We start from the raw sequence: 26,874 nt of genomic DNA on the forward strand, positions 1-26,874 counted from the left end.
CTTCTTCCAACCTTGAGGGCTTACATAACCCTGCAGTGCTTTTCTTCCTGCCCTTCCTCTCTTACCCCTCTCCTTCCTTTTCTCTTCTCCAACCCTCATTAAGAACACTTGGAAGCCCAGAAGTGCTTCTTTTTCATCCCAATGCAACTGATCTCCTTCTGGAGGACTCTAAGGTCGCTATTCAAGTTGGAACTGGTATCCAAAAAAGAGATAATATGGTTGGTGAGAGGAGGCTGAGTAGCTGTTTGCTCTCTCCACCGAGGCCAGGGGGAGGAGTGGGACCAGACTGCTGTGGGGGCAACTCGGGCTGGACATAGAGATTTACAGCAGGAAGTGACCCTAATCATCCTCTAATGTAGCACCTCCCAGACTGACCTCGCAATGTGTCCTGAAAGGCAGAGGAGAGGGAATTTGTGCCCTAGAATCTACAGGGATGAGCTGTAAGTGGCCACACACTGGACATCCTTGAAATCTCTTTTTGTCTCAAGCCATTCAAAATGTTTATTCTACTTCATTGTACATTGTTGGCATAATATTAAAATAACATTTTCCCTCAAAATCTGAGCAAAATTGATAACTTCAGGAAATATACTAAATTTGGTCCTGTGGCTTTGAGTGCCTCCTGACACACTAGTGCATGCCCTAGTTTGAGAAGTGTGGAACTAATACCAACCCCTATTCCACAATGAAGGAAATACAGACCCGAGAGGCTGAGAGGCTTGACTGAGGTCACAGCTAGTCAGTGGCAGAGTTGAGATCGGCACCCAAGTCTCTTACTTCCCAGTCCAGTGCATGTTCCACCAAGCAGTGCTGTCTCTTAGTTCTGAGCGGATTTTACACATCCTTGAGCCTAATTCTCTCACTCTATCTTCAGAATGCTGGGCATGGACAGACACCTAGCTCAACTGTCTAAGATAAGTATGGGTGTGGAGACCAGCCTAATCTCAGGTGCTGAGACATAGTGCTCAAAACCCCTCTACTGCATACAGGGCTCTCCCAACATGGAAGAGGAAGGAGAAGGATAGGACAGGAAGGGAAGGAAGAAAAGTACTGCAAGGATTATGTAAGCCCTCAAGGTTGGAAGAAGAACAGAGCTGGATCTGGGGTTCTTGAGCATGATGGACAGATAGTAGGACAGAGAGCAAGCTGAGTCCCTATTTCTATCCACCTATTCATTTGTCTTTACCAAACAGTGATTGATTCAGAAAGACCTTCAAACCTAAGATAATTGGATTAGTTAATAGCTATAGTAGGCACTGTTCTTATCTTCCAGGAATCTGCCTCCCTTTCTGATCTCATTTCCAGATCCTTCAATCAAAAGGCTCTTTTCTACAGGGAAGAAATAGGGAGAAGAATAGGAGGCTTTGGGGCTTAGAATATCTCTATTAATATGGACACATAGGCTGTGGGATACAGAAGAAGAATAGAAGGATAAAGTGTGGTAAAGAATTTGAAGGCGAGAGTTATGATTAGATGGATAGCATACTATTCCCAGGATGAGATACAGGAAGCTGGAGAAACTATAAGGAAAAGAAGGGACAGCCAGAGAAACGTATAGGCAATACAAAGGCAAAGAGGGAAGTGAGAAGGAGGACGGGGTCGGGGAGACATTTTAGTGACAGCCAGGATGAAAAGAGAGGACAAGCAGAGAAGCACCATTGATAGAGATGAGAAGACTGTTGGGAGGAGAGTCCACATGAAGGAAGTGGGGAGAATAAAGACAAGTCATGCAAAACTAGGAGAGAAACAATGTGATCAAGCAGCCATGAAGGAAGGGCGTCACCTCCAACCCTTGGATACAGCCTGGGCATCACTGCTGGTGAATTTTTCATACCTGTCTGGCTCCTGCTAACCTCCACTATGCTTAAGGTGTCATCTCTGCTTGTTGAGTGTTGAGTTTGCTCAGTGAAGACAAATAAACTATAGTATTAATTTGAAGTTACGGTGGAAAGGACTTTGGAATCTAGCCAGAAAGAGGCATAAATTTCAGCTCTGCTACTGATAAGTTGTGTCACCTGGGCTCTCTGAACCTCAATTTCCTCAGCAGTAATTACGAAGATAATAAGATTTGTTTTACAGAATTGCAAAGATGAAATATGAAGTGCTGGTCTAGAGTAAGCATTCAATACATGATAGTTCCCCTCCATCTCTCCTTCCATTTCCCTGAACCAAGCATTTGCAAGAGGAAATACTCCACAGTCAAAAAACAGAAATCATCTAGTGGCTTTAAGAAAGAATGACCAGCAGGCTAGGCTGGGCACCGTAGCTCATGCCTGTAATCCCAGCACTTTGGGAGGCTGAGACAGGTGGATCATGATGTAAAGAAATCGAGACCATCCTGGCCAACATGGTGGCCAGCTGGCCAGCTGGGCATGGTGGCTCATGCCTGTAATTCCAGCTACTTGGGAGGCTGAGGCAGAAGAATCGCTTGAACCCGGGAGGTGGAGGTTGCAGTGAGCTGAGATTGCATCACTGCACTCCAGCCTGGAGACAGAGTGAGACTCTATAAAAAAAGAAAAGAAAAGAAAAGAAGAGAAAAGAAAAGAAAAGACCAGACTAGCAGGCTAGAGCACCATGGAGGAAGCCAAGGCTGTGTATCTGACCCTTGCAGGAGCTGCAGGGCCTGACCCTGGCCCTGCAGCTGGCCATGAAGGAATCCACAGGGGCTGGCCACAAAGCAGGAGGGTGTCGAGGGGTCACAGCACATCACTGTTTTCCCAGTGTGTCCTATTAAGATCTTTCATGTGCTCCCAACGCTTCAACCAAAATGAATGGATCCTTATTTCCTTATTTCCTGGGTGGCCCTGGATTTCCTCATCTTTCCCAATCCTGTTCCCTTGCACTAGATGTCAGTTTTCCCTTCACAAGCTCTTCTTGTACTTCGCTGACGCCTTTTCCATGGCACTTATCACTTCCTGCCTGTTTTACAGTTGTCTCCTTTATTAGATTGCAAGGTCTTCAAGGAAAGAATCTACATCTGATCCATCTCCATAATTCCATTGTCTTGTTTAGAATTTGGTACCCAGTAGTTGCTGGAAAAAAAAATGTTTACTGAGGCTGGGCATGATGACTCATGCTTGTAATCTCTGCATTTAGGGAGGCTGAGGTGGGAGGATGGCTTGAGCCCAGGAGTTTGAGACAAGCCTGGGCAACATAGTGGGATCCCATCTCTAAAAAAAAAAAAAAAATTAGCTGGGCGTGGTGGTGTGCACCTGTAGTCCCAGGTACTCAGGAGGATGAGGTAGTAGAATCACTTGAGCCCAGGAGGTCGAGGCTGCAGTGAGCCATGACCACACCACTGCATTCCAGCCTGGGTGACTCAGGAGTGAGACCCAGTTTCAACAACAATAACAAAGTGTTTATTGTATAAATGAACAAAAACACAACTCAAACTGAATGTAGTGGGCAACATTAATACAGATGAAAACATTTGGTTTGTTTGCATACCTATTAGTGTTGATAATTAGTTATCTGGGGTTTCCATGTGTACAAGGAAAAAAGAAAACATCATTAAAAAATCAAGAGAAGATACAAACAAGAAGGGGGAATGAGAAGGCCCCAGAGTGAGAAGTGCTGGACCAGAGTGAAGTTCCATCCATTCTACCTAGGACAAGAACTTCCACATCTCCCTGGCCCTGTGATGATGGAGTCAGTTAGATTGGCCCCTATGGCTGGAGTGGGTTAGGAGTCCCCTCCTACTTTTAATTCAATCATAAAATACTTCTTGAGCACTCACTATGTGTCATACATTGTGCTAATCTTTAGGATAACATATATATATAATGCTGGATCCTTCTTTCAGTGACCTTATTTGTAGTAGAATAGAAATGATACATCATGTACTAAGAGAGGTGCCATTACAGGTATAGTTGGATATAGATATACATACGTGGAAACTCAGAAAAGGGAGGCATTACTTAACGTTGTAGAAATGAGAGAAGGCTTCATGGAAGAGGAGTTATTTGAACTGGACTGTGAAAGATAAGACTTGGATAGGTAAAGACAAGGAGGAAGGGGAGCCCAGGAAGAGAGAAGTGCAGGATCAGGGAAGGCAGGAAAGCATGGGTGTGCACAACAGGGAGCAGGGAGTGGTTGGTTTGCTTGCAATATGCAGTGTGCCATAGCAGAAAAGTGGTTGGAGATAAGGCTGGAAAGCAGGTTCAGAAGCAGACTGTGGAAGGCCTTATATGCCAGCCTGGGTTTGGCCTGTCTTTGATAGACAATGGGGAGACATTAAAACGTTTTTAGCTGGAGAAAGAACTAAGACAATTACAGTAAAATGAAAAGTGGATGGATTTGGGAGATGGGACCTGAGCATGAATCTAATTCCACAGTTTACTGAGTCACACCATCTCTCTGAGCCTGTTTCCTCATTCATAAAACAAGGATTATAATCTTAATATCTCATAGGAATGCCATGAGAATAAAATTTGAAAGTGCTTTCTAAAGTACTGGATAAATGTTCATTGATTCCTGATCAGAGGTGTATTTGAGGAAGAGAAACCCAGGAGCAATGTAGGATGGATTTCAGGACAGAAAGAACAGAGACACGAGATGAGTAGGAGGCTGATGCAGTGATTCAGCCACAAGGCATTAGGACCTGAAGTAAGACAATGGAATGAAGGGGAGGAGGCACAAATAATAAATCCACAGCACATGGCTTTAGATAAATGTTGAGTTGAGGCAAGAAGAGAGTTTGAGATGATCCTGGCTTTGAGTGTGGGTAATGGGTAGGATGATGGTCCCTTTAACTATTTTAGGAACCAAAATAGAGCAGCAAGTAGGAGAAGAAAGGATTTGTTTACAATTGGAAGTGAATGCATTTAGTATTCATATCCCAAAGCTCCTTTCAGTCAGCTTGCTCTTGCAACAGAGAAAACAGACAAAGCACTTTCCCTGTGGGTGCAGCTTTTCCCCTCCCCCTGCACCTGCTGCCCCTGGGAGGGGGTTGAAGCATCTTTTCTAGTCACCTAATTTAGCATAATCAACTCCAATGCTCTGTAGCAGTTTACAAAGCTCATTCTCTCCCCAATCCCCTGCAAATGGAACAGTTGACCCAGAAGAGAGCAGGGACTGATATCTTGGGCTTTTATTTTCTTACCTTCTGAAAACAGGGTCGTAGGCATCTGCAGCATTAGCAAAGCCTGTGTAATCCTGGGTCCCCTCGCACTCTGAAGTGGCTCCTCCTGAAGGTCTGTGTGAACTAGGTGTCTCCTGTGAGGCAGATAAAAACTACAGCCCTCAGGGGGGCCTTGGCCCGTCCAGATCAGGCTTTCAGTCATTCCCTTACTCTTTCTTAACAAACTATACTAGGCACTGGGGAAACAGATGAAAGGCAGAGTCAGTGGTCTTAAATTAGGAGCACAAAGATGGTAAACAATGATAAACAAACCATCTCAAAGCACTATAATGCTTCAAAATAGGAATATGTACAAGAGGGCCAGGCGCAGTGGCTCACACCTGTAATCCCAGCACTTTGGGAGGCCAAAGTGGGCAGATCACTTAAGTCCAGGAGTTTGAGACCAGCCTGGGCAACATGGCAAAACCCCGTCTCTACTAAAAGTACAAAAATTAGCTGGGCATGGTGGCACACGCCTATAGTCCCAGCTACTTAGGAGGATGAGGTGGGAGGACTGCTTGAGTCCAGGAGGCAGAGGTTGCGGTGAGCTGAGATTGCACCACTGCACTCCTGCACTTCAGCCTGGGTGACAGAGTGAGATCCCATCTAGGGGGAAAAAAAGAGAATATGTACAAGAGCAAGCATAGTAAAGTAAACCCATTCTGGGCAGGGATGGGAGGGACAGAGAAGATGAATTGTTTTTTTGAGAGTCAGGGAAGGCGTCAAAGGGAGTAACTAACACTTGAGTCGAGTTCTGAAAGATAAGGAGATCATCAGGTAGGGATGGAGCAGGGCAGTGCAGAAACAGGTCCAAAGGTAGAAGGGATTAGGTAGTGAGGCTCTTTGCTGGAGTTCAGGGGGCCTGTGAAAGATTGTCAAGGGTAAAGTCAGAAGCAGGCAGAGACCAAATCAGGAATAGTGTGCTGAGAGGCTACAGAGAAAACAGATAAAGCACTTTCCCTGCGGGCGCAGCTTTTCTCTTTCCCCTGTACCTGCTGCCCCTGGGAGGGGGTTGAAGCATCCTTTCTAGTCAGAAGTGTATTTGAGGAAGAGAAATCCAGGAGCAAAGTAGCAAAAAGCAAAGGGGAGTCACAGATCAAGTTATTGAGAGTCACAAGAACAACAGTGTCCTTACTGAAGAAAGGCCCTGATAAATCCATGTATTATCCTGGAGAATAAATGACTCTCAAGTAGAATAAATGACTCTCAAGTAAAATAAATGAGTGCTCAGGCAAAAAAAAGACAGCTCCAGGAAGAACTTCCGGGGGTAGCAGTGAGTGGGAGTGGTACTTGCTGAGGGAACCTGCTGATCATCACTGTAGCTATGACTGGTCTTTGTTTTAGGGAAAGGATCACTAGTTCAGTTCTTAGAGGAGAAAGAAGGTGAATATCTCTGTTTCTGTCTCTTTCGCCACTCAGAGGCTGGTCTTCAGAATTCTGTCTCTGGTATTTGGCTGGCTGGGACTGTTTTGGGGAAATAGCGCCCTCTAGAGGAAAGAGTATGTTTTATTTTGCGGGGGTGCCCCGGGGTGGTGGGGTACGCAACAGATGATTTCCAGAGCTTTGGCTCGCTTCCTTCCCCAGGGGCCTGGCCAGATTGGGGGTGGAGTGTAGCTGATTGTTTATCCGCTTCTGACTCTGGCCACCGCAGAGAACAAAGCTGCCTGGCTGTGGGAGGTGGCACAACAGCTGGGAGCAGCAGATAACAGCTGGAGGTGGCAGATATAAAGGCTGGCAACCACAGGCACAACAGCTGGAGGTGGCAATCACAACAGCCAGAGGCAACAAAGAGGCTAGCAGTGGCCGAAATCTCCAGTGCCCATGAGTCTAAAGCCTTAACCCTGGGATGTGTGGTCTTACATACAGGGTACCGTAGTGGCACCTGCTGAGAGCATGAGGTCCAAGAGAATGAACCTGGGGCATACAAAAGCAGTTGCTACAATTAAAAAGTTCTGGACCAGGAGCTGGGAGACCTGGATTCTTGTTCCAACTTTACCACTAATCTACTTGGGGAAAAGCCCTCTGAGCCTTAGTTTCTATGGTGTCTTTCCTACCTACCTCATGGTGTGAGGATCAAACTATATATTTCATAAACTTTAAAGTGAGAAGGAATTATAGACTAATATTTTGGGAATGATAAGCAAGACTTTTCTTGGGCCCTAAGAGCTTCCATTCTCCAAGATATGTAGACTCTCCCCTCAACATAAACAAAGCTAGGACTTCAGTTAAGGATCCCTGAATGTCACCATGGAAAAGTGCAGGGGTAGAAGTGGGGTGGAGAAGGCAGGCATCCTGACCCACCATGGGTATAGACAGAATCTTCAAGACAGTCTTTCAATCTCCCATCCAAAGCTTTTATCACCGCCATAGGATCTCTGCAAAGTGCTTGTCCAAAGTGCCTTCCTGATTGTTACAGTGCTCTTTATAATATCAATTTGCAATCTTTATCCCTGCAGTATGAACTCACTGATTGTTCCTCTTGGAGCTCAAAGGACAAATCCAAGCCTTTGATCACATGACAGCCCTTCAAACCAAATATTTGCACACATCCATTATATCTTTCTGATTGTCTCTTCTCCTGAATGAACTTCCCTATTTCCTTCAATCATTTCTCATGTGGTCTGGTTCTGAATCCTCTCATATCCTGAGCGTTCCTTGATGCTGGATACTGCAGGTGTGGGATGAACAGAGCAGAGTAGAATCAACTACTTTTTTGTTCTAGAGACTTCAGTTCAACTGAAGTAGCTTAAGATTAGTTTGCTTTTTTGGCAATCAAAACACGTGAATAACTCATATTGGATTATTTTCTGCTAATGTGTTTAATTTTTTTATATTGTACTGCTTTGCTAAATCACATCTTCTCAATCCAGAACTTGCTCAGGTAATTTTTGGGCCCAAGTACATAATCCAGCACTTAACATTTTTGTTAGACTTGGCCTACTTATTTGACTCCTTTTGGATCCTAATTCTGCGCCAGCTCTTGCATTTGCTATCTGTCCCAGCTTTCTGTCAGGCACACAATTGATGGCCATAGCATTCTATAGTTTTGAATGAAGTTCATGTTAAGAAAATTGAATACGGCTAGGCCAAAGATGAAGCTCTCTGGTGTATCCATAGAAAATGAATTCCAGGCTATCACGGTCCACTCACCAGTACCACTGATTTTTAAAGTCACTGAATTAGATTAGCATTCTCCTCATTTTTCTTTATCTTATCCCCAGGTCATAATGAGAGATCTTGTCAAAAATCTCCTGAAGTTTAGGTACACGTTCTCTGTTGCACTTCTTCGATTTGTCAATTTAGTAGCCTTATCATAAAAGAAAGTTAGGTTATTATTATTTTTGAGACAGGGTCTCATTCTGTTGCCCAGGCTGCAGTGCAGTGGCATGATTATAGCTCTCTGCAGCCTCCAACTCCTGAACTCAAGCGATCCTCCTGCCTCAGCCTCCAAGTAGCTGGGAGTACAGGTATGTGCTACCATACCCAGCTGATTTTTAAAAATTTTTGCTGATACGGGGTCTTGCTGTTTCCTAGGATGGTTTTGAACTTCTGATCTCAATTGATCCTCCTGCCTCAGCTTCCCAAAGTGTTGGGATACAGGTATGAGCTACCACACTCAGCCAAAATTAGGCTATTTTGATGTGACTTGTTCTTAGTAAATCCACACTGGGTCCTACTGATAACTTCCTTTCCCCCATCCTGCCTAAGTACTCATAATCTTAATATTCCATTCTAGAATCTTGCCTAGGATCAATATTTTACCTGTTTGTAGTTTGTGAAAGGTACTTCATTTTTCTTTTTGAAAATTAAAACTATGTTCATTCATCTCCAATTTTACAGCACTTCTTCTGTTCTCTAATATTCCTCAAAATCTCTTATAGGAGTTTACATCTTTTTTTTCAAGAGTTTGAGGATCAAATGACAAGGTATTCTAATGTGTGAATTCTAAAATGGTATATAGATACAGACAGTATGGTCGTTATGTTATTATTACTACTACTGAGTACTAAATAGGGCTTTGTTTAGACTTGACATACAAATTCTTCAAACTTCAGAGTTGCAGAGCTTCCTTTTTGTTCCAAAGCAGCCAAGGATATAGGGAAGTGAATGACATCCAGGTCTGGTTGAATAGTCTTGCATGAACGGAAGTTCCAAATGGCCTGTGGGCTGGTAAATTGGGCATCCTTGTTGCCTCTGAACATTCTCAGGGTTCTCATCCATTGGTGATCTCCAATTCAGTGCCTACCTGGTTGGGCATATGGTCAGGCCCAAATAATTTGAAGTTTTCCAGGGGCAAGGCCATGGGGAAAATAGAGATGGGGGGGTGGGGTGGGCAGTGTGAAGAATCATAAAATGCAATGGTTCAGACATTTTCGAATGGAGAATGTAATGAGCCTCTCCAAGAAGGGCCAAACTCCCCAGAGATCACCCTGCTCCGCAGAAGATCTGGCTATCAGATCCAGGGTCCAAGGGCTCAAGTGATTAAAATTCTTTCTGTGCTGGAAAAGTACAAGTTACTGCTTGGGCAAGGGTGCCAGGCACCTTGTATTAAGTGAATTGTCTCCTATTTCAGTGGCTTGCCCCACTTTCTGCTATCAGAACAAATAGCAGTCCTGAATTTGAGCCTGTGCAGACATAGCTGCTAGTTAATATACACCCCTAGCTCTTCTACTTCATTCCGTCAAAACAATTTTGCCACCCACAATCTGGCATTTCTGCCAGTCCTTGAGAAAATGTCCCAGTGCTGCCAGGAAGTTTCAACATGTTGTTTCTCCTCCACCACTGCTTATTTCTTTTTGTTCAAGTCCCATCTGTACTCTTCCTAACACTGCCCTAGACTCTAACTCAGAACAAATTTCCCCAGATGATGCAAACAGATGATGATGATGATGATAAAAAATGAAATGGTCTGGGTGCTTAGAGAGCATCTTGAAGGGTAAAAGAATGGGTAGTTTCTGCTATTCTCTGAACCAGATGAGTATCTTAGTATCACCAGTGGGTATTGGCTTGGGGATAGAGCAGAGAATGAAGAAATTAAGGGTGTGTGTGTGTGTGTGTGTGTGTGTGTGTGTGTGTGTGTGTGTGTGTGTGTGTGTGTTAAGGGGGATTGGCCTGGAAGGATTTCAACAGGATAGCTTGTCTTGCTTCATAGCCATTCATGAGGGTGGGGAGGGATCCTATTTCAAAATTAGAGATCTTCGGAGGACTGGTTTTGTGGTGAAGGCTCTCATTAGTCTCACCCTCACCTTCAAGGAACTGTGAAGCTACTACTCTTTCTTTTCTGCCTCTCTTCCTCTAAGAATTACAAATATCAGACTGTGTTGCAATTATTTGCTTACTAAATAGGCATCTTTCTCACTAGGCTGTGAGTTCTTGGAGAGCAGAATGATGTCATTTTATTTTATTTTATTTTATTTTATTTATTTTATTTTATTGTTTTGAGACGGAGTCTCGCTCTGTCACCCAGGCTGGAGTGCAGTGGCGCGATGTCAGCTCACTGCAACCTCTGTCTCCCGGGTTCAAGCGATTCTCCTGCCTCAGCCACCTGAGTAGCTGGGACTAAAGACGCATGCCACCATGCCCAGCTAATTTTTGTATTTTTAGTAGAGACAGGTTTCACCATGTTGGCCAGGCTGGTCTCGAACTCCTGACCTCAGGCGATCCACCTGCCTCGGCCCCTGCACAGTGCCTGGCACATAGCAAGTGCTCAATAAATATTTGGTAAGACAAGAACACATAAGCGACACCCAAATGAATGTTAATTCCTCCCTCCCATGGGGTGAGGGTTAGGAGTCAGCCGGATTTCTACGATAACCTCCATTATGCTGTCTTGCTCCCTCCAGATGACGTCAGTTGCCAAGGTGTATTACAGTCAGACCACTCAGACAGAAAGCCGGCCCCTAATGGGCCCAGGGATACGACGGCGGAGAGTCCTGACAAAAGATGGTCGCAGCAACGTGAGAATGGAGCACATTGCCGACAAGCGCTTCCTCTACCTCAAGGACCTGTGGACAACCTTCATTGACATGCAGTGGCGCTACAAGCTTCTGCTCTTCTCTGCGACCTTTGCAGGCACATGGTTCCTCTTTGGCGTGGTGTGGTATCTGGTGGCTGTGGCACATGGGGACCTACTGGAGCTGGACCCCCCGGCCAACCACACCCCCTGTGTGGTACAGGTGCACACACTCACTGGAGCCTTCCTCTTCTCCCTTGAATCCCAAACCACCATTGGCTATGGCTTCCGCTACATCAGTGAGGAATGTCCACTGGCCATTGTGCTTCTTATTGCCCAGCTGGTGCTCACCACCATCCTGGAAATCTTCATCACAGGTACCTTCCTGGCGAAGATTGCCCGGCCCAAGAAGCGGGCTGAGACCATTCGTTTCAGCCAGCATGCAGTTGTGGCCTCCCACAATGGGAAGCCCTGCCTCATGATCCGAGTTGCCAACATGCGCAAGAGCCTCCTCATTGGCTGCCAGGTGACAGGAAAACTGCTTCAGACCCACCAAACCAAGGAGGGGGAGAACATCCGTCTCAACCAGGTCAATGTGACTTTCCAAGTAGACACGGCCTCTGACAGCCCCTTCCTTATTTTACCCCTTACCTTCTATCACGTGGTAGATGAGACCAGTCCCTTGAAAGATCTCCCTCTTCGCAGTGGTGAGGGTGACTTTGAGCTGGTGCTGATCCTAAGTGGGACAGTGGAGTCCACCAGTGCCACCTGTCAGGTGCGCACTTCCTACCTGCCAGAGGAGATCCTTTGGGGCTACGAGTTCACACCTGCCATCTCACTGTCAGCCAGTGGTAAATACATAGCTGACTTCAGCCTTTTTGACCAAGTTGTGAAAGTGGCCTCTCCTAGTGGCCTCCGTGACAGCACTGTACGCTACGGAGACCCTGAAAAGCTCAAGTTGGAGGAGTCATTAAGGGAGCAAGCTGAGAAGGAGGGCAGTGCCCTTAGTGTGCGCATCAGCAATGTCTGATGACCTGTTCCCACTCCCCCATTCCTCTGGTCTCTTTTCCTCTCTTCCAATGCCCTGGTAAGGAATACTACCCGGGTTTACTGGAGCTCCCCCGAAGCACCCATCCTCCACTCCCTCTTCTTTAACCCAGTGACCTGTTGGTAGCTTAGGCCAACTGGAGTCCAGGTTCACCTCCCACTGTCCCCTTTCCACTCCCCCAGCTTCTGCCCCAATACACATACCTCCCTTAAGCCAGGATGGGGGAAAGAGAGGGATTAGGCTGAAGTGGCTTAGAAGGCCTCAGCCATGCTTGGATACTCACATTAGGAGGACCATGTGTTTGGAAGGATAGACTCCCCCCACCTCCCACCACCACCATGAAGTTTGGTGACTTGAGGCTGGAGCTCCCTCTGTTACCTTTCCATCTAGCAAGTTCCCAAAGGCAAGACTCTCTCTGATGGTCACGTTGTGGTCTGTGCTTTCAGAAATATAGGAATCTGATATCAACATATCCTAGGGTTTCTACCAATCTCTGTTGAAAGAAGCCAGGGTTTGCCACCGTGAAGCTGATTTCTGCTGGTGACTTCTGACCATAACCTAGAACCATGGTCACCACTATTTTCCCTCTGTAGTTTCTCAAGTGAACACTCTCAGGATACCCAGTTCCCTCATAGCCTCTGTTCTCAGAGAATTGGAGTTGGCCCAAGAAACATAAACATATAACCACCCCTATCTATCCTGGATTCTGAACTCTTCAATTTGGAGTGACTAACACAAGTTGTTATCTAAACCTTTAAACCTATCTTCCAGGCAGCCCAGAGAAGATCTGTTTCCCTGTGTCCTGTGAATGGAAGGACACAAGCCAATATGTTCCTTTGAAAAGAGTCCAGTACCCAGGCCCCATGGAAAGGTCTGAAAATAATATTCCAGATTGTACTGTACCTGGCTTCTCTTCTTCCTTTCCTGCCCAGCCTAGATCCTTCTTCCTTAACCCCAACTCTTTGGGAGAAGGGAGGGAAAATGCAAGGGCCTTCCTCTCTTAACACGGATGCTCAAGTAAAACTAGATTCACAGGGCACAGTCTCCCCAGAAAGTTAACCCAATCCGACCATGAGGGATGGGTAAATTCTCAGATTTCCAAACTGCTGTACAGAGCCTCTGAGAATTGGTGATGCTTTGTTAAGATTTGGGCAGAAGCAGAACTCTGTGGCTGGCAGCCATTATTCTCAGTTACACCTCCCAGTGCCCTTCTGAAAAGTGCCAGCAATTTCATTAGTCAATGCTGGAAGGAAAGGAAATTATACCCTCTGATCAAATAACCATGGCTTCCCTCAGCCATTCCTGAGACTTGGTATAAAATGAAGAAAATCAGTGTCATCTCTACTCTCCTCTGCCATGAGGCCATTTTCAGGCAAGTTAAAAAGCAGACTTTAAGAGATCAAACTCAGCCTATTCCTTGTTCCCTGGTGGGGTCTGTGGTAAGGGTCAGGGAAGGGCATATAGGCACCAGAGCTTTATCCAAAGCCCCAAATCCCTAGAGTGCTTTCTGGTCTCACTTTGGTACCAAGGAAGCCCCACACAGTGGTACTGCATAGTCCCACTATGAGTCAAGTGGTAGTTTATTTAAGGTGGTCTCAGCCAATTGTTACAAGCTACAGAATATATACATGCATCTATGTACAGAGCCTTGCAGAGAAACACAAAATTTTGAGGCTAGACCCATGATCACCACCAACTATAATCGCACAAGGTCTTGTTATATTGATCTCTCCTCGAATTCAACTAACTATATCTTGAAAACGAAGACCCTTCAGTGTCCATCTACTGTAAACCCCACCATTACCTTCTAGTTGGCATAAAAACAAGAACAACAAAACTTGAAAAATCTGAAACAGAGAACAGAAGGCCAAGAGCCAGCTTCTGTGTTCTCAACTTTATTCAACATTAGACTTACCTGATTTCTTTCAGTGTGTAGGGACAAGATGTACTGCTGTGTGTGTGTGTGTGTGTGTATCTGTACCTTCTTATCTATTGGCAAGTTAACCTCCATCTGGTTTATTTTGCCATGCTGTGCTTTCTTCCCATTCCCCTGCTGTTTATTCTAAGCCCCCAGACTCAAGCCTCTAGACTCTTGGATGAAAAAGTGAGAAGAAAACATTTTCTGACTTACCCTTTTGGAATCTCCTCCATTATTATCCCAGGCTTTGCTTTAAGTTGCACTTTAAATCACACTGTCCTATTAATGCAATCTGGCATCTTCTCCCACAAGCCCCTCACAGGGAATAACAAGCCCCTCACAGGGAACATCTACCCCCAACCTTAACTCTAAATGGTTCTTTAGACTATAGTCTGTCTCCTCTGACCTGAATCCTCTTTTAGGCAATAGGCCGAGCTTCAGAAGCAGCCAGGTCTGGTGAGAAATGGGCCCCCATACCAACCGTGGACTTGGAATATCAGCAGAGTAGTAGGCACAGGGGTAAAAAGGGGAGATTTCAGTAGGCACAGGTGTAAAAAGGGGAGATTTCAGAAGACGGGCAAAACAACTGATGGGGGAAGATACCTGGGGTGTGAAGATGAGAAAGAAATGATGCTGAGGGACCTAGTGAAATCAATGAAACTCTTGAGTCTTGCTTCGGCTTGCAAACAAGAAGTGGGGAGGCTTGGGAAATTAGGATATGACACATATGAAAGGTTTATCTAAGAAGAAAGAAACAGAGATAATATATATATAGACAGATGTATATAGATGTATATATGCCCAAATATATTGAATGTACAGAAGGGAAATATTCAGAGACTTTAGCATTGGGGGCAGATATCTCGGCCTGGTTATGGGGTAGGACACCCAGATTTTCAGACTTACAATCAGTGGTCCTGGTTTCAACATGGAAGTGAGATAGCTGATGAAGGATTTCAAGTCTGGAAATGGGAAAGGGAGGGGTAGAAGTTCCTTTTCAGAAATAAAGAGGCACTCATGAAGGCTTTTGTTGAATCCTATGCTACTGATAGGACCAGGAAGAGAGGAACTCGGAGGACAATAGGGACGGGAAATCTTGGAAAATCTACCACTTACACTGTGTGCCCCCATCCCCAGCAGCGTCCTGCCACTGTAGCGCCTTTTTAAAATAAATAAAATAAAATAAAATAAAATAAAATAAAGCACCCTTTTGTTTCCCTTTCATGAAGTACACTGTATTTCCCTGTCTTCCACAGGGGTGGGAGCTGCTATTGCTCTAGGCCCTGAAATCAAACTCAGGAGCTGAACACCTTGGTGTATGGGAGGCACTAATGGGAAGCCTCAACCTTGGAATCCAAACGCCAGGACTAATAGCTGTTGGGCTCAAGATCTCCCAAGGTCGAGGTCCAGCCTTTTGTGTGGCTGCAAGCAGCCCAAAGAGAAAGCCATGGATTCCAGAAGAGTTCCAATCCTGGCATTCGGGCATGGAGGGTGATGCTTTGGTTTTGATGCTTCTGAATGAAAATGAGGAGTGGGGTTACCAGCAGCTCTAGGGGATGGTGAAGTTCCATGAGAAGCTTCCGAAATCTCTGCAATGTGCTTCACCCCATTATTCCCCCAACCCCTGTCAGCCTAATAAAATCATCCAGGAGTTTCCCTGTAAGGTCTGAGCAGGGAAAGGAAGCCAGTTATACTATTGCTACAAGTCCAGGACACTGTGCCCTCCCCACGGCTGCTGCCCTGGTCCTTTATTCTTGCTAGCTAACCTAGTTCACTTGTACAGTAACACACTACCTTTGCTGGAAAGTTAGCATGGGTCTCCAGGCTCAGTAATGGCCAACTCTACTGATGCAGAAGTATTTAGGGATGTTTTTTCCATTCATTGCACTAAAGACTAAACCAGGTCAAATTTATCTAGGAAAACAAGGTGTGTAAGATTTGTTTGTTTTTTGTCTGTTAAGAACAAGCTACTAAATAAAATGGATGACTCTTTGGTTGTCACTCTAGCTTCTTTTAGAAATCTAAACCACGACTGTCAAGGTCTGAACTCATAGGCCTACCCATGAGTGTGGAGGGTTGAATTCGGCTGTGCTGGAAGAACTTCTGACTGCATGGCCAGGCCCCTTCTGTTTAATTTTTCTCTCATGCTTTAGCAAGTTCCTTTTACATTCAGTTTTCATGGGACAATACTGAAAAAACATTAAGACCCAGGAGTATGAAAATTGGCTCAGCTTAATCCATAAAAGTCAAGTTGCTTTGGATCCTGGGCATTGTCCCTTTTGGCCAGTGATCACAAGCCCAATTTCCCTTCCAGGCTACCATGTAATCTTGTTGCCAGTTTTCCTTATATATCCTCAAGGTTCTTTGTAAGCTTATTCCTTTAATCACCAGGCATTTCTTCCCTCAAATCTCAAAGAAATGGATTTCTCTTCTACTTGTTTGTCTGTCAGTAGCCTGAGAAAGGTCTGGTTGTTAATATCCAGCCCTGAATTTTCTCTGATGAGAGGCAAAAGACCCTATGGTCACTGATTTTTGCTCTCCAGAAGTGGAAGGAGAGAGAGAGGAGGAGGGAGAAAACTGGGTCTCTTATCATGATCAATAAATACTTAAGTACAACATTTAGGAAATACTAGGAATGAATCCTAAGATATATGAGATATATAAGATATAGGACATGTATAGTTCCTAAAAGGCCTAAAAGGTTGAAGAAACCTACAAACTTGTAAGAAAACAGAAATAAAACAAGTAGCATATAACAAATATAATGAAAAGCAATAGCAGGTACCATGTACTAATGCCAGATATAACATTAGCAAAATGTTCCAAAAAGAGTGAGATCTCTGTGGGAAACATTTCACAGGGACAGAAACTAAGCGAGGGATGGTATCAATCTAACATGTTTGGTTAGAATACATTAAGATTTAAGAAAAATCAGCAAACGCTGAGTCCCTATTATGTGGAAGGTATCATTCAGCTAACAAAGAAATATAAGACATGATGCATGAATCAAGGGATGTACAATCATGGCACTTTCCACCTGCTATTCCTTCTGTGGAACTCTCCCCACTGCCTGCCAACTGCCAATTTTCTTTTTTTTTTTTTTGAGACGGAGTCTTGCTCTGTCACCCAGGCTGGAGTGCAGTGGCACGATCTCAGCTTACTGCAACCTCCGCCTCTCAGGTTCAAGTGACTCTCCTGCCTCAGCCTCCTGAGTAGCTGGGACTCCAGGCACACGCCAACACGCATGGCTAATTTTTGTAATTTTAGTAGAGACAGGGTTTCACCATATTGGTAAGGCTGGTCTCGAACCCTTGACCTCAGGTGATTCACCCACCTCGGCCTCCCAAAGTGCTGGGATTACAGGCGTGAGCCACTGTGCCTGGCCAACCTTCTTAACTCTTACACTATGCCCATCTGAGATCAAATAAATCCCCTTAAAAGCTAGAGCACTTACCACAACTGCATTTGTATATTATTTGTCAATTTATTCGACTAATGTCTGTGTAGCTTACTAGACTTCAAATGTCACGTGAATGGGATTCATGTCAAGTGTTTGGTCATGAGTACAGCCCAGCACCTCATATAGTGCCTGACATGTATGATGTTTGATAAATTAGTAGGAGGGAAAGAAAGAAAAGAGAGAGAGAAATGGCCTAAAGTATGCAGTGGAGCTTGTATATCTTGTTAAATAACTATAAAAGAGTTAGACAATGAGCATGACATAATTACTGTTAAAAAAGAGAACAGACAATAAACACCACTGTTTTGAGGAGGGAGAGACTATTTCACTTGTTAAGGTCTAGGAAGAGTTTACAGAGGAGTTGAGGGTTGGGTTCAACATTGAAAAACCAAATAGCATTTAAGTAAGTAAAGAGAAACAGGTGTCTTTGTAGGAAGTACAGCATGAAGAAAGTATCATGAGAAGAAAGCACAAGGCATATTTTGGGAAAAGTAAACCTAAAACAGAGGCTTTATAGGTGAATAGGATGGAAAGCTAAGGTAAAGCCAGAAAATAGGGGAACTCAATATCAGGCTAAAGCGTTCATTATTTTTTTCTTTAGGCAGTCAGGAACCACTGAAGATGTTTGATGGAGGAAAGAATCTAAGTAAAGTACTATTAATTAATATCAATCTGGTAGTAGAATTGAGACATAAGACTTTAAATCAGTTAAGAGATTTTTAAAGCTTGAGGGAAAGGCAATTATCACAGATCCTGGTATAGTATAGTATAGGTGTTCGCTACGTATTATTTGAGTTGTTGAAGGTCTGAACTAAGGTGCAGGATGCTGGGCATGGAAAGAATTAGAAATAGATTCCAAAGAAATGACAAAGCAAGACATATGAACAAAATCTAGTGAAAAAGAAAGTGATTAAAGTAGTCAAGGTTCTAGCAGGAAACAGATGGTATACTCAAAGGGCCAGTGGACGTGTTTTAATGAAGAAATTATTTGCAAAGGCATGGACAAGTTTAATAAATCAACAAGATATGGTGATGTACCCAGGCACTCGCAAAGTAAGACGCCTTTACCAGACTTAAGCCTGAAGGGACAGTTACTGGAACCATGAGACTTGTACCCAAAGGAGAGAGCTATAGCTTCAACAGGAGCCATGGCTTTAGGTGAGGAATTCCAGACACTGCCAAAGATCTGCTAGCGCCTCCCACTGGTCTATTCTAATGGGAAGACAGAGAACAAGGGAGATTGAGTGATGCTACTGATACAGCCTAACCTCTTGGAACAGAGAATAGGGCAAAAAAGATGAATAGTGGATATGGAAGGGTAATGAGAGTATATGCAGCATAGTGAACAAGGACAAGGTTCCTGCTAGGGAAACTAAAGTTGAGCGATCCATGTTTGTGCTTTCCTTAGTCATTGGCTCTAAAAGGATAGAAATCTAGGAGCAGATAGTGAAAGGGGGAATTAAGAAGGATTGTAACAGTCCAAGAGGTAAGGAACAGTGGAGCATTTGAAAAAAATGTAACTCTTTCAGAAAGAGGTAAGAAGATACAATCCCTAAACCCAATGCAAAAAGTTCAATATGGGGTCCTCGGACCCTGTGATGTATCTCTTCCATCCAGAAATAGTAACTAAAGTTGGACCTCTCTGTCCAATTTGTCTTACACACTCCAGTCTCTTCTTCGTTCCCACAACTACTATCTACATCTCACTCCTTTGACTTCAGTGACATGCTTAGTTTTTTATTTTTTATTTTTTTAAAATTATTATTTGTTTCCTTATCTGCCTAAATTTGGTGCCTCCCATTTGTCTACTAGGACAGCCATGTAGGGGCAGATTGACTGAAACCTTTCTGCTATACTACTGAAACCAATCCAGCCACAAGAACCCTTACTTAGTTAATCCTTAGACACCTACCTCCCATATTTTCTATCTTAGGGAACTAAGCCTCACTTATCTATTATTTGCAGAAGAAAAGAATAAATCAGAGGTAGAAAGAGTCACAGTGAGAGAGAACATCCAGAATATCCAGATGAGAGATCAATAAGAGAAAACACAGGAAAATTAGAATTTGTGATCAACATTTTATTGGCAAGTCAGCCACATAATGATTAAGATATTCTAGGTCACACAGACTGGGTTTTGAGTTCTAGCACTGCCACTAGTTAGCTATGTGACTTAGGAAAATTACTTAATCTCCATAAGCCTTGGTTTTCTTCATTTGTAAAGGTGGGAATATCTACCTTACATGCAAAGTACTTAGCATAATGCCTGGTACATTGCAAATGAGTCCTCAACAAATCCAGCTATTATAAATAATAGTAATCATCATAATCATCATCATCATTATATGAGTGGTGATGTGCTGCCACTATATGTATGGCTAATATACTGCAAAAAAAATGGTTAGAATTATCAATCTAAGGCATGTAATTATACCAAGGCGTATAAAAGGACATAGAGCTCTCACAATATGAATATGGAATATATAAGATTAACACAGTTCATCTCCAAAGGATAAATGTGAAGTGTAGGATGGATGAGCAGCAGGTAGTCCTGGGAGCTGCATGTTCAGACTGGATGAAGTCACCTCTTTTTCTTATTCTAGTCTAGAAGACTTCCCCTAGGAAGCAGGCTCATTCTATAAAATCCAATTAATCTGTATTTACTAAACATTTACCATGTGCCTAAGACTACAACAAATTACACATAATTGAAAAAAATTAAGGACAAGATATAATTTCTACCCCCAAGAACCCTACAATCTCTTGTGAGGGCTGTGAATACAATCTAAAATAAAGTATCAAATTCTACAATGCGGACTATGTAAGTGCACTAAGTAACCACGGAAAGGGAAGATCTAATGGGTTACAGTCCTTGGTAAGAAATTCACGGAAGTAGGGTTGGAGTGGGGTGGGGGGAGCAGGGGACCTTGATATACATAAAGGATATTTAAAAAAGAAAATAACTGGGAGTTGGGAGCAATCCAAAGATGCCACTCTAGAAATATTCTGGTAGGAGGAACCTCTAAAATCAATTCAACTTTACTGAATGGCTACTAGTACTGTGTTAGATGTTGAGGTAGAGAAAAGAACAAGATAATCTCTGATATCGAAGAATTCAAAGTGTCCTGATGGAAAACTAGGAGAGCAAAACAAACAAAAATAGTTATTACAAAGCAGTGTGACAAATGCTGTAACAAAGGAATGACCAGGGAGTTCTGGAGCACTGGGAGAACTTTTAGTAGCATGGCAGGGTCTTCTGTGTGAGTGATTTTCTGGAGCTTAGATCCCGTCCGCCCCAGTCCACCTATCCTCGGACAGGAGAGGGGACTGGCATCTAAGTCATTCATTCTGCGTGATGAGGAAGTGAGTGGGAGCTGGGAGCTAACACTTGCACTGATGCCTGAAGGGTTGGGTAGGTATTCGCCAGAGTGATTGGAGAGCGGATGGCAACTTTGACAGAAGAAATAGCAAACACAGAGATACTGAGGCATAAGGGGCTGACAAGTTAAGGAATTTTGTGACGCTTTCCTGTCTTCTTTCTCATCACCTTCACTTAGGGTTGCCGGATAAAATACAAGCTGCCCACTTAAATCTGAATCTCTGATTACCAACTAGTAATTTAAAAATATAAGTATGCCTCCAATATTGCATGGGACATACACACTCAGCCCCCTTCAACTCATCCTGTCCTGTCCGGGGGCCCAGAAATCCCCGGTGAATACCGGCGGGCTAGTGGAGTAAAGCATGAGAAGGCTTATCTTCCTTTCACTCCTACATTTTTCACTCTCGGATCTCCAGCCCAGGACTGAGGGATGTAGCGCGCAGCCCGCAGCTCGCTACGCGTCGGAGGGTTTTCCTTTGAGGACTGGAAATGGGGCGCGGGAAGAGGGCGGGGGGCGGCGGGTTGTCACTTACAAAGAAATCTCACTCCACTCCATAAAATCCTCAAGCCAGTGCCGGATTTCCCGGCAAGCGAACACCTCCCATCCCAGGGACCGGAAATCCCGCCTCCGCCGGAAGAAGAAGCGGAAGCGAGACAGTCCATCCAGAGGAAGGCAAGTTTTTGGCTCGGGCGGCTGAGGAGCCCGCGCGGGGCTGGAGACAGGTAGCAGTACGGGGGCGGGGCTTCATGCCGGAAGTGATAGTGCGCAGCAGTTTCGGTTGGCAGCCTGGCGGGGGGGAGATGCGGCGGCCACCTGCTGCGAGGAACCGAAGGGAAGGTTAGAGGTACGAAGGCAGTTTGGAGGTGGGGCTAAGCAGCTGTCGCACAGTCCGATCATGCGCTTGACCAAGCACTGGGGCGAATGGCTCCTGAACTTGAAGGTGGCTCCAGCTGGCGTCTTTGGTGTGGCCTTTCTAGCCAGAGTCGCCCTGGTTTTCTATGGCGTCTTCCAGGACCGGACCCTGCACGTGAGGTATACGGACATCGACTACCAGGTCTTCACCGACGCCGCACGCTTCGTCACGGAGGGGCGCTCGCCTTACCTGAGAGCCACGTACCGTTACACCCCGCTGCTGGGTTGGCTCCTCACTCCCAACATCTACCTCAGCGAGCTCTTTGGAAAGTTTCTTTTCATCAGCTGCGACCTCCTCACCGCTTTCCTCTTATACCGCCTGCTGCTGCTGAAGGGGCTGGGGCACCGCCAGGCTTGTGGCTACTGTGTCTTTTGGCTTCTTAACCCCCTGCCTATGGCAGTATCCAGCCGCGGTAATGCGGACTCGATTGTCTCCTCCCTGGTCCTGATGGTCCTCTACTTGATAAAGAAAAGACTTGTCGCGTGTGCAGCTGTATTCTATGGTTTCGCGGTGCATATGAAGATATATCCGGTGACTTATATCCTTCCCATAACCCTCCACCTGCTTCCAGATCGCGACAATGACAAAAGCCTCCGTCAATTCCGGTATACTTTCCAGGCTCGTTTGTACGAGCTCCTGAAGAGGCTGTGTAATCGGGCTGTACTGCTGTTTGTAGCAATTGCTGGACTCACGTTTTTTGCCCTGAGCTTTGGTTTTTACTATGAGTACGGCTGGGAATTTTTGGAACACACCTACTTTTATCACCTGACTAGGCGGGATATCCGTCACAACTTTTCTCCGTACTTCTACATGCTGTATTTGACTGCAGAGAGCAAGTGGAGTTTTTCCCTGGGAATTGCTGCATTCCTGCCACAGCTCATCTTGCTTTCAGCTGTGTCTTTCGCCTATTACAGAGACCTCGTTTTTTGTTGTTTTCTTCATACGTCCATTTTTGTGACTTTTAACAAAGTCTGCACCTCCCAGTACTTTCTTTGGTACCTTTGCTTACTGCCTCTTGTGATGCCACTAGTAAGAATGCCTTGGAAAAGAACTGTAGTTCTCCTAATGTTATGGTTTATAGGGCAGGCCATATGGCTGGCTCCTGCTTATGTTCTTGAGTTTCAAGGAAAGAACACCTTTCTGTTTATTTGGTTAGCTGGTTTGTTCTTTCTTCTTATCAACTGTTCCATCCTGATTCAAATTATTTCCCATTACAAAGAAGAACCCCTGACAGAGAGAATCAAATATGACTAGTGTATGTTCCACACCCTCTGCTACTGTGTTACATTCTGATTGTCTTGTATGGACCAGAAGAGAGCTTTGGGACATTTTTTCTGAACGTTCTAAGCATTCTAGTGAAAGTTCCCATGTTCCAACGGAAGTTAAAAGCAATGTTTGCCTTATATATAAAAGGGACACAATAATTGAATTCCACCTTCTAGGAAATCCTAGGACTCGTTTATTTGGGACATGGTGGGAATAAAGGTCACATATTGGAAAATGGAAAAGCTGATGAAACTATCAGATACTAAAAGATTCTTAAAATAGAGGAATATAGTTAGAGACATCAGGTTTAAGCCAGTATTTGTTCCTGTTTTACAATGCTTCTGTCTTAAGCTGTGTCTTAACTTTTAACCCCCATCTTTTCTTTCTAAAGCTTTCCTGACAGCTGTGAAAATCCAAAAAATATTCTTAGACTGGGTATGGTGGCCCTTGCCTGTAATCCCAGCACTTTGGGAGGCTGAGGTGGGAGGGTCGCTTGAGTCCAGGAGTTCTAGACCCACGTGGGGCAAGGTAGTGAGACCTAGTCTTCAAAAAAAAAAAAAAAAAAAAAATTAGCCGGGCGTTGTGGTGCACCCCTGTAGTCATAGCTGCACGGGAGGCTGAGGTGGGAGAATTGCTTGAGCCCAGAGCAAGACCCTGTCTCAAAAAAAAAAAAAAAAAAAAAAAAGGAAAGGACAACTTTTTAGATATAAAAGTATTAAATAATACTAAGATGCTTAGTATTATTTTAGAGAGTTTTAAACTTCTATATTAAATGTGGGGGCTTACAAGATAATCCAAAGACTTTGGGAGGCCAAGGCGGGCAGATCACGAGGTCAGGAGATTGAGACCATCCTGGCTAACACGGTGAAACCCGTCTCTACTAAAAATACAAAAAATTAGCCGGGCGTGGTGGCGGGCGCCTGTAGTCCCAGCTACTCCTAGGGAGGCTGAGGCAGGAAAATGGCGTGAACCCAGGAGGTGGAGCCTGTAGTGAGCCGAGATCGCGCCACTGCGCTCCAGCCTGGGCGACAGAGCGAGACTCCATATCAAAAAAAAAAAAAAAAAAAAAAAAGATAATCCAAAGAATTTAAATTGTAATCATGTTTCATGTATTTTATTACTTAGTTTTATAGCACTTAGTCCCAGTGGTATTAGACTGCTATTTGGTTTCATACAAAAAGGATTAAATTTAAATTCATTCATGTTTAGACTTGAGTTATTACATTTTTAAAACTATCATCTTGCCTTTAATGTTTGAGGTCCTACACAAACTATTAGGACATTTCAGTATCCTCTTACCCCTTTGTTTTTAAGTTTTTGATTGCTAAAGCAAGACTTTTTTCTTCTAGAATTTAAGTCAACCAAGTGTTATCTGTGTTGTAAAAATGGATTATAGTAGATTTTAGGTGATAAAACAACTTGTTAGTAAGACATTTCCTAGCTTAAAAAAAAAAATCAAAAATTCCATGATAGAAATGCAGACCTGTGAGGGAAACTCCTGAAAAGCATAAGAAGCATCACAAAGAGCCATGGGTTTTCTAGACCAGGAAATTTAGAGGGAGATTGTGGAAATGAGGCGTAGGTGGGCAGATCGTTTCCCTTATCACTATAATATTTCTGGGGGAAAAATACTTTCTGAGTTGTTTAAAGAAGCATCCTTACTTTTTTTTTTTAATTAAACAGCCTGTCTAGGCTTGGGATTCCCTAACACTACAGTAGCAGTATATGAATATGATTTTGTGATTGTGTTTTTTGAAAGATAAGTAATTTGATAAACTGTTCTTTTGCATCAAAAAACTCACAAAAAGACAAAAAGATTTCCATAGTAGTATATTTCATGTCAGTTCAGGCCTAAAAGCCTTTGCAAATGAGATGTCTATAGGCTGGTCACAATTAACAATGTTATTATTGGCAGCACTTCTTGGATGGATACCTTTTGGGAACTTTCATTAGAAAGAGGGAAAGAATGGGGTGGTTTTGTATGGGCTCCTGTTTGGGGTAAAAATAGAGTCAGTTGCTGAGGACAATGACCTTCCTTATAACATTTAGTTTCATACCCATATTAGGTCTTGTCTTGAGGACTCTTTATATGTGCTTGTTTACTAGTGGCCTTCCAGCCATAGCATTCTTACCTTTTTTTTTCCTATTCTAAGAATTTAAAAAAAAATTATACAGCCAGCAAGGGAGGAGGCAGGAAACAGAAATCAAATTTCATCATTCCAATATAATTGTCCCTTTTTTTGTATTTCTGACTTGGTTTTATAATTATATTTACTTACTAATTATTATTTTTTAACATTCTTTAGTGTGGCTTACTCTTCATACTTAGAATTGAAATTGTTGGACATCACATGTATGTTCACATTATAAATACATCATTCTTCCACTGTTAGACCTTTAGATTGCTTCCAGTTTTTAATATTCTAAATAAGACTTTCAACATTTTCTGTGTTTTAGCTCATTCTCTTAGGACATTCTTAGAAGTTAGAAACATTTCTGCTGGGATCGTTGGAGGGAACTTCAAACTTTAGAACCTTTCCTGCAAGAAATTCTTTACCAAAGAAAGGCAGGTGTTTCTTAAAGGGATGCAAAAGATATTTTGCAGTTTGTATGTTGTAAAACATTTAGTAAGTTAACTAAAAAAATGAGTTAATTTGGTTTCTTGGGGGATTTTAATTTTTTAATTTGTTTTCTGGTTATGTAAAAAAAATTTTTTTTTTTTGCTTCTTATCACAATCCTTTTGTTTCCTTTTTAGTCCTTTAATAACACCTTCAAATTTTATAAGACTTTGGCTTATTTCCTACATACTTCTTTTTTTCTTATACCACCCCTTAAGATTGATTTGTTCATTTACAGATAAGCATTAATCATTAGATAAAGAGGGATGGTTCTCAAGATTGTGTGTGTTCTGAACAGAGGGAACTACATGACATTTTCTTCTGTAATTGCCTTTGTAACGTCTTTAGAATGTGGTTCCTAAATATTCCTAGATAAATTCTCTTGATAGGCCCATTGGAAAGGCTAATACTCCCACCCACTGCTTTGTTCCTTCCTGGCAAAAGAATTCTTAAAACCACTGATTTTAGTTACTGACTTCTCACCATCTGGACTCTTACAAGATGTTTCAGAAGTTGTGTAGAACTTGTCTTTCAGTTAGTTGACTTGTGGCTGAATTTATTGTTACTTCTCTAATATCAGTTGTTTTCTGCATACCACCCTCTCCCCTAACCATCTGTACTGTGAATAGAAAAGGAAAAAGGTGGAAAATTATACCTAGGATTGTCCCTAAATGCAACCTATTGGTTCCCCCCTCCCCTCCTGTTTTATTGTCAACTATTTTAAGGGCTGGGTGTGGTGTTCATGCCTATAATCCCAATGCTTTGGGAAGCTGAGGCAGAAGGATCACTTGAGGACAGGAGTTTGAGACCAGCCTGGACAACATAGTGAGACCCCCATCTGTACAAAAAAAAAGTGCTACTTGGGAAGCTGAGGTGGGAGGACCACTTGAGCCCAGGAATTCGAGGAGGTTATAGTGAGCTATGATTGTGCCACTGCACTCCAGCCTGGGTGACAGAGCAACACCTTGCCTCTAGAACAAAAAACTCCAACTATTTTATTTTTTTATTTTTCTGAGACAAGATGTTGCTTTGTCACCCAGGCTGGAGTGCAGTAGTATAAACATGGCTCACTGCCGCCAAACTCCCAGGCTCAAGTGATCCTTCCTCCTCAGCCTCTCAAGTAGCTGGGACCACAGGTGTTTGCCACCATGCCTGGCTAATCTTTTTACATTTTGTAGAGACGAGGTCTTGCTAT

General features: G+C 43.6%; 3 protein-coding genes across 3 annotated transcripts in view; 2 read left to right on the forward strand and 1 right to left on the reverse strand.

The window, feature by feature from the left end:
- The window catches only part of KCNJ9 (potassium inwardly rectifying channel subfamily J member 9), a 56,075-nt gene extending 34,480 nt beyond the window's left edge, over nucleotides 1-21,595 (reverse strand). Inside the window, exons 1-2 of the mRNA XM_063727183.1 lie at nucleotides 21,414-21,595; nucleotides 5,102-5,214 (exon numbers count right to left, since the gene is read on the reverse strand). The gene's annotated coding sequence lies outside the window, so the exon portion shown is untranslated. The remainder of the gene's footprint in view (nucleotides 1-5,101; nucleotides 5,215-21,413) is intronic.
- On the forward strand, nucleotides 10,963-15,238 carry KCNJ10 (potassium inwardly rectifying channel subfamily J member 10). Its single transcript, XM_002809925.5, has one exon. The coding sequence runs from the start codon at nucleotides 10,963-10,965 to the stop codon at nucleotides 12,100-12,102; it is 1,140 nt and encodes a 379-aa protein (XP_002809971.3). The 3' UTR covers nucleotides 12,103-15,238.
- PIGM (phosphatidylinositol glycan anchor biosynthesis class M) lies at nucleotides 19,260-23,750 on the forward strand. Its single transcript, XM_024233658.3, has one exon. The coding sequence runs from the start codon at nucleotides 21,777-21,779 to the stop codon at nucleotides 23,046-23,048; it is 1,272 nt and encodes a 423-aa protein (XP_024089426.2). The 5' UTR covers nucleotides 19,260-21,776; the 3' UTR covers nucleotides 23,049-23,750.
- The last annotated feature ends 3,124 nt before the right edge of the window (nucleotides 23,751-26,874 follow it).

This window comes from Pongo abelii, chromosome 1, assembly GCF_028885655.2.
Source record: "Pongo abelii isolate AG06213 chromosome 1, NHGRI_mPonAbe1-v2.0_pri, whole genome shotgun sequence".
NCBI lineage: Eukaryota > Metazoa > Chordata > Mammalia > Primates > Hominidae > Pongo > Pongo abelii.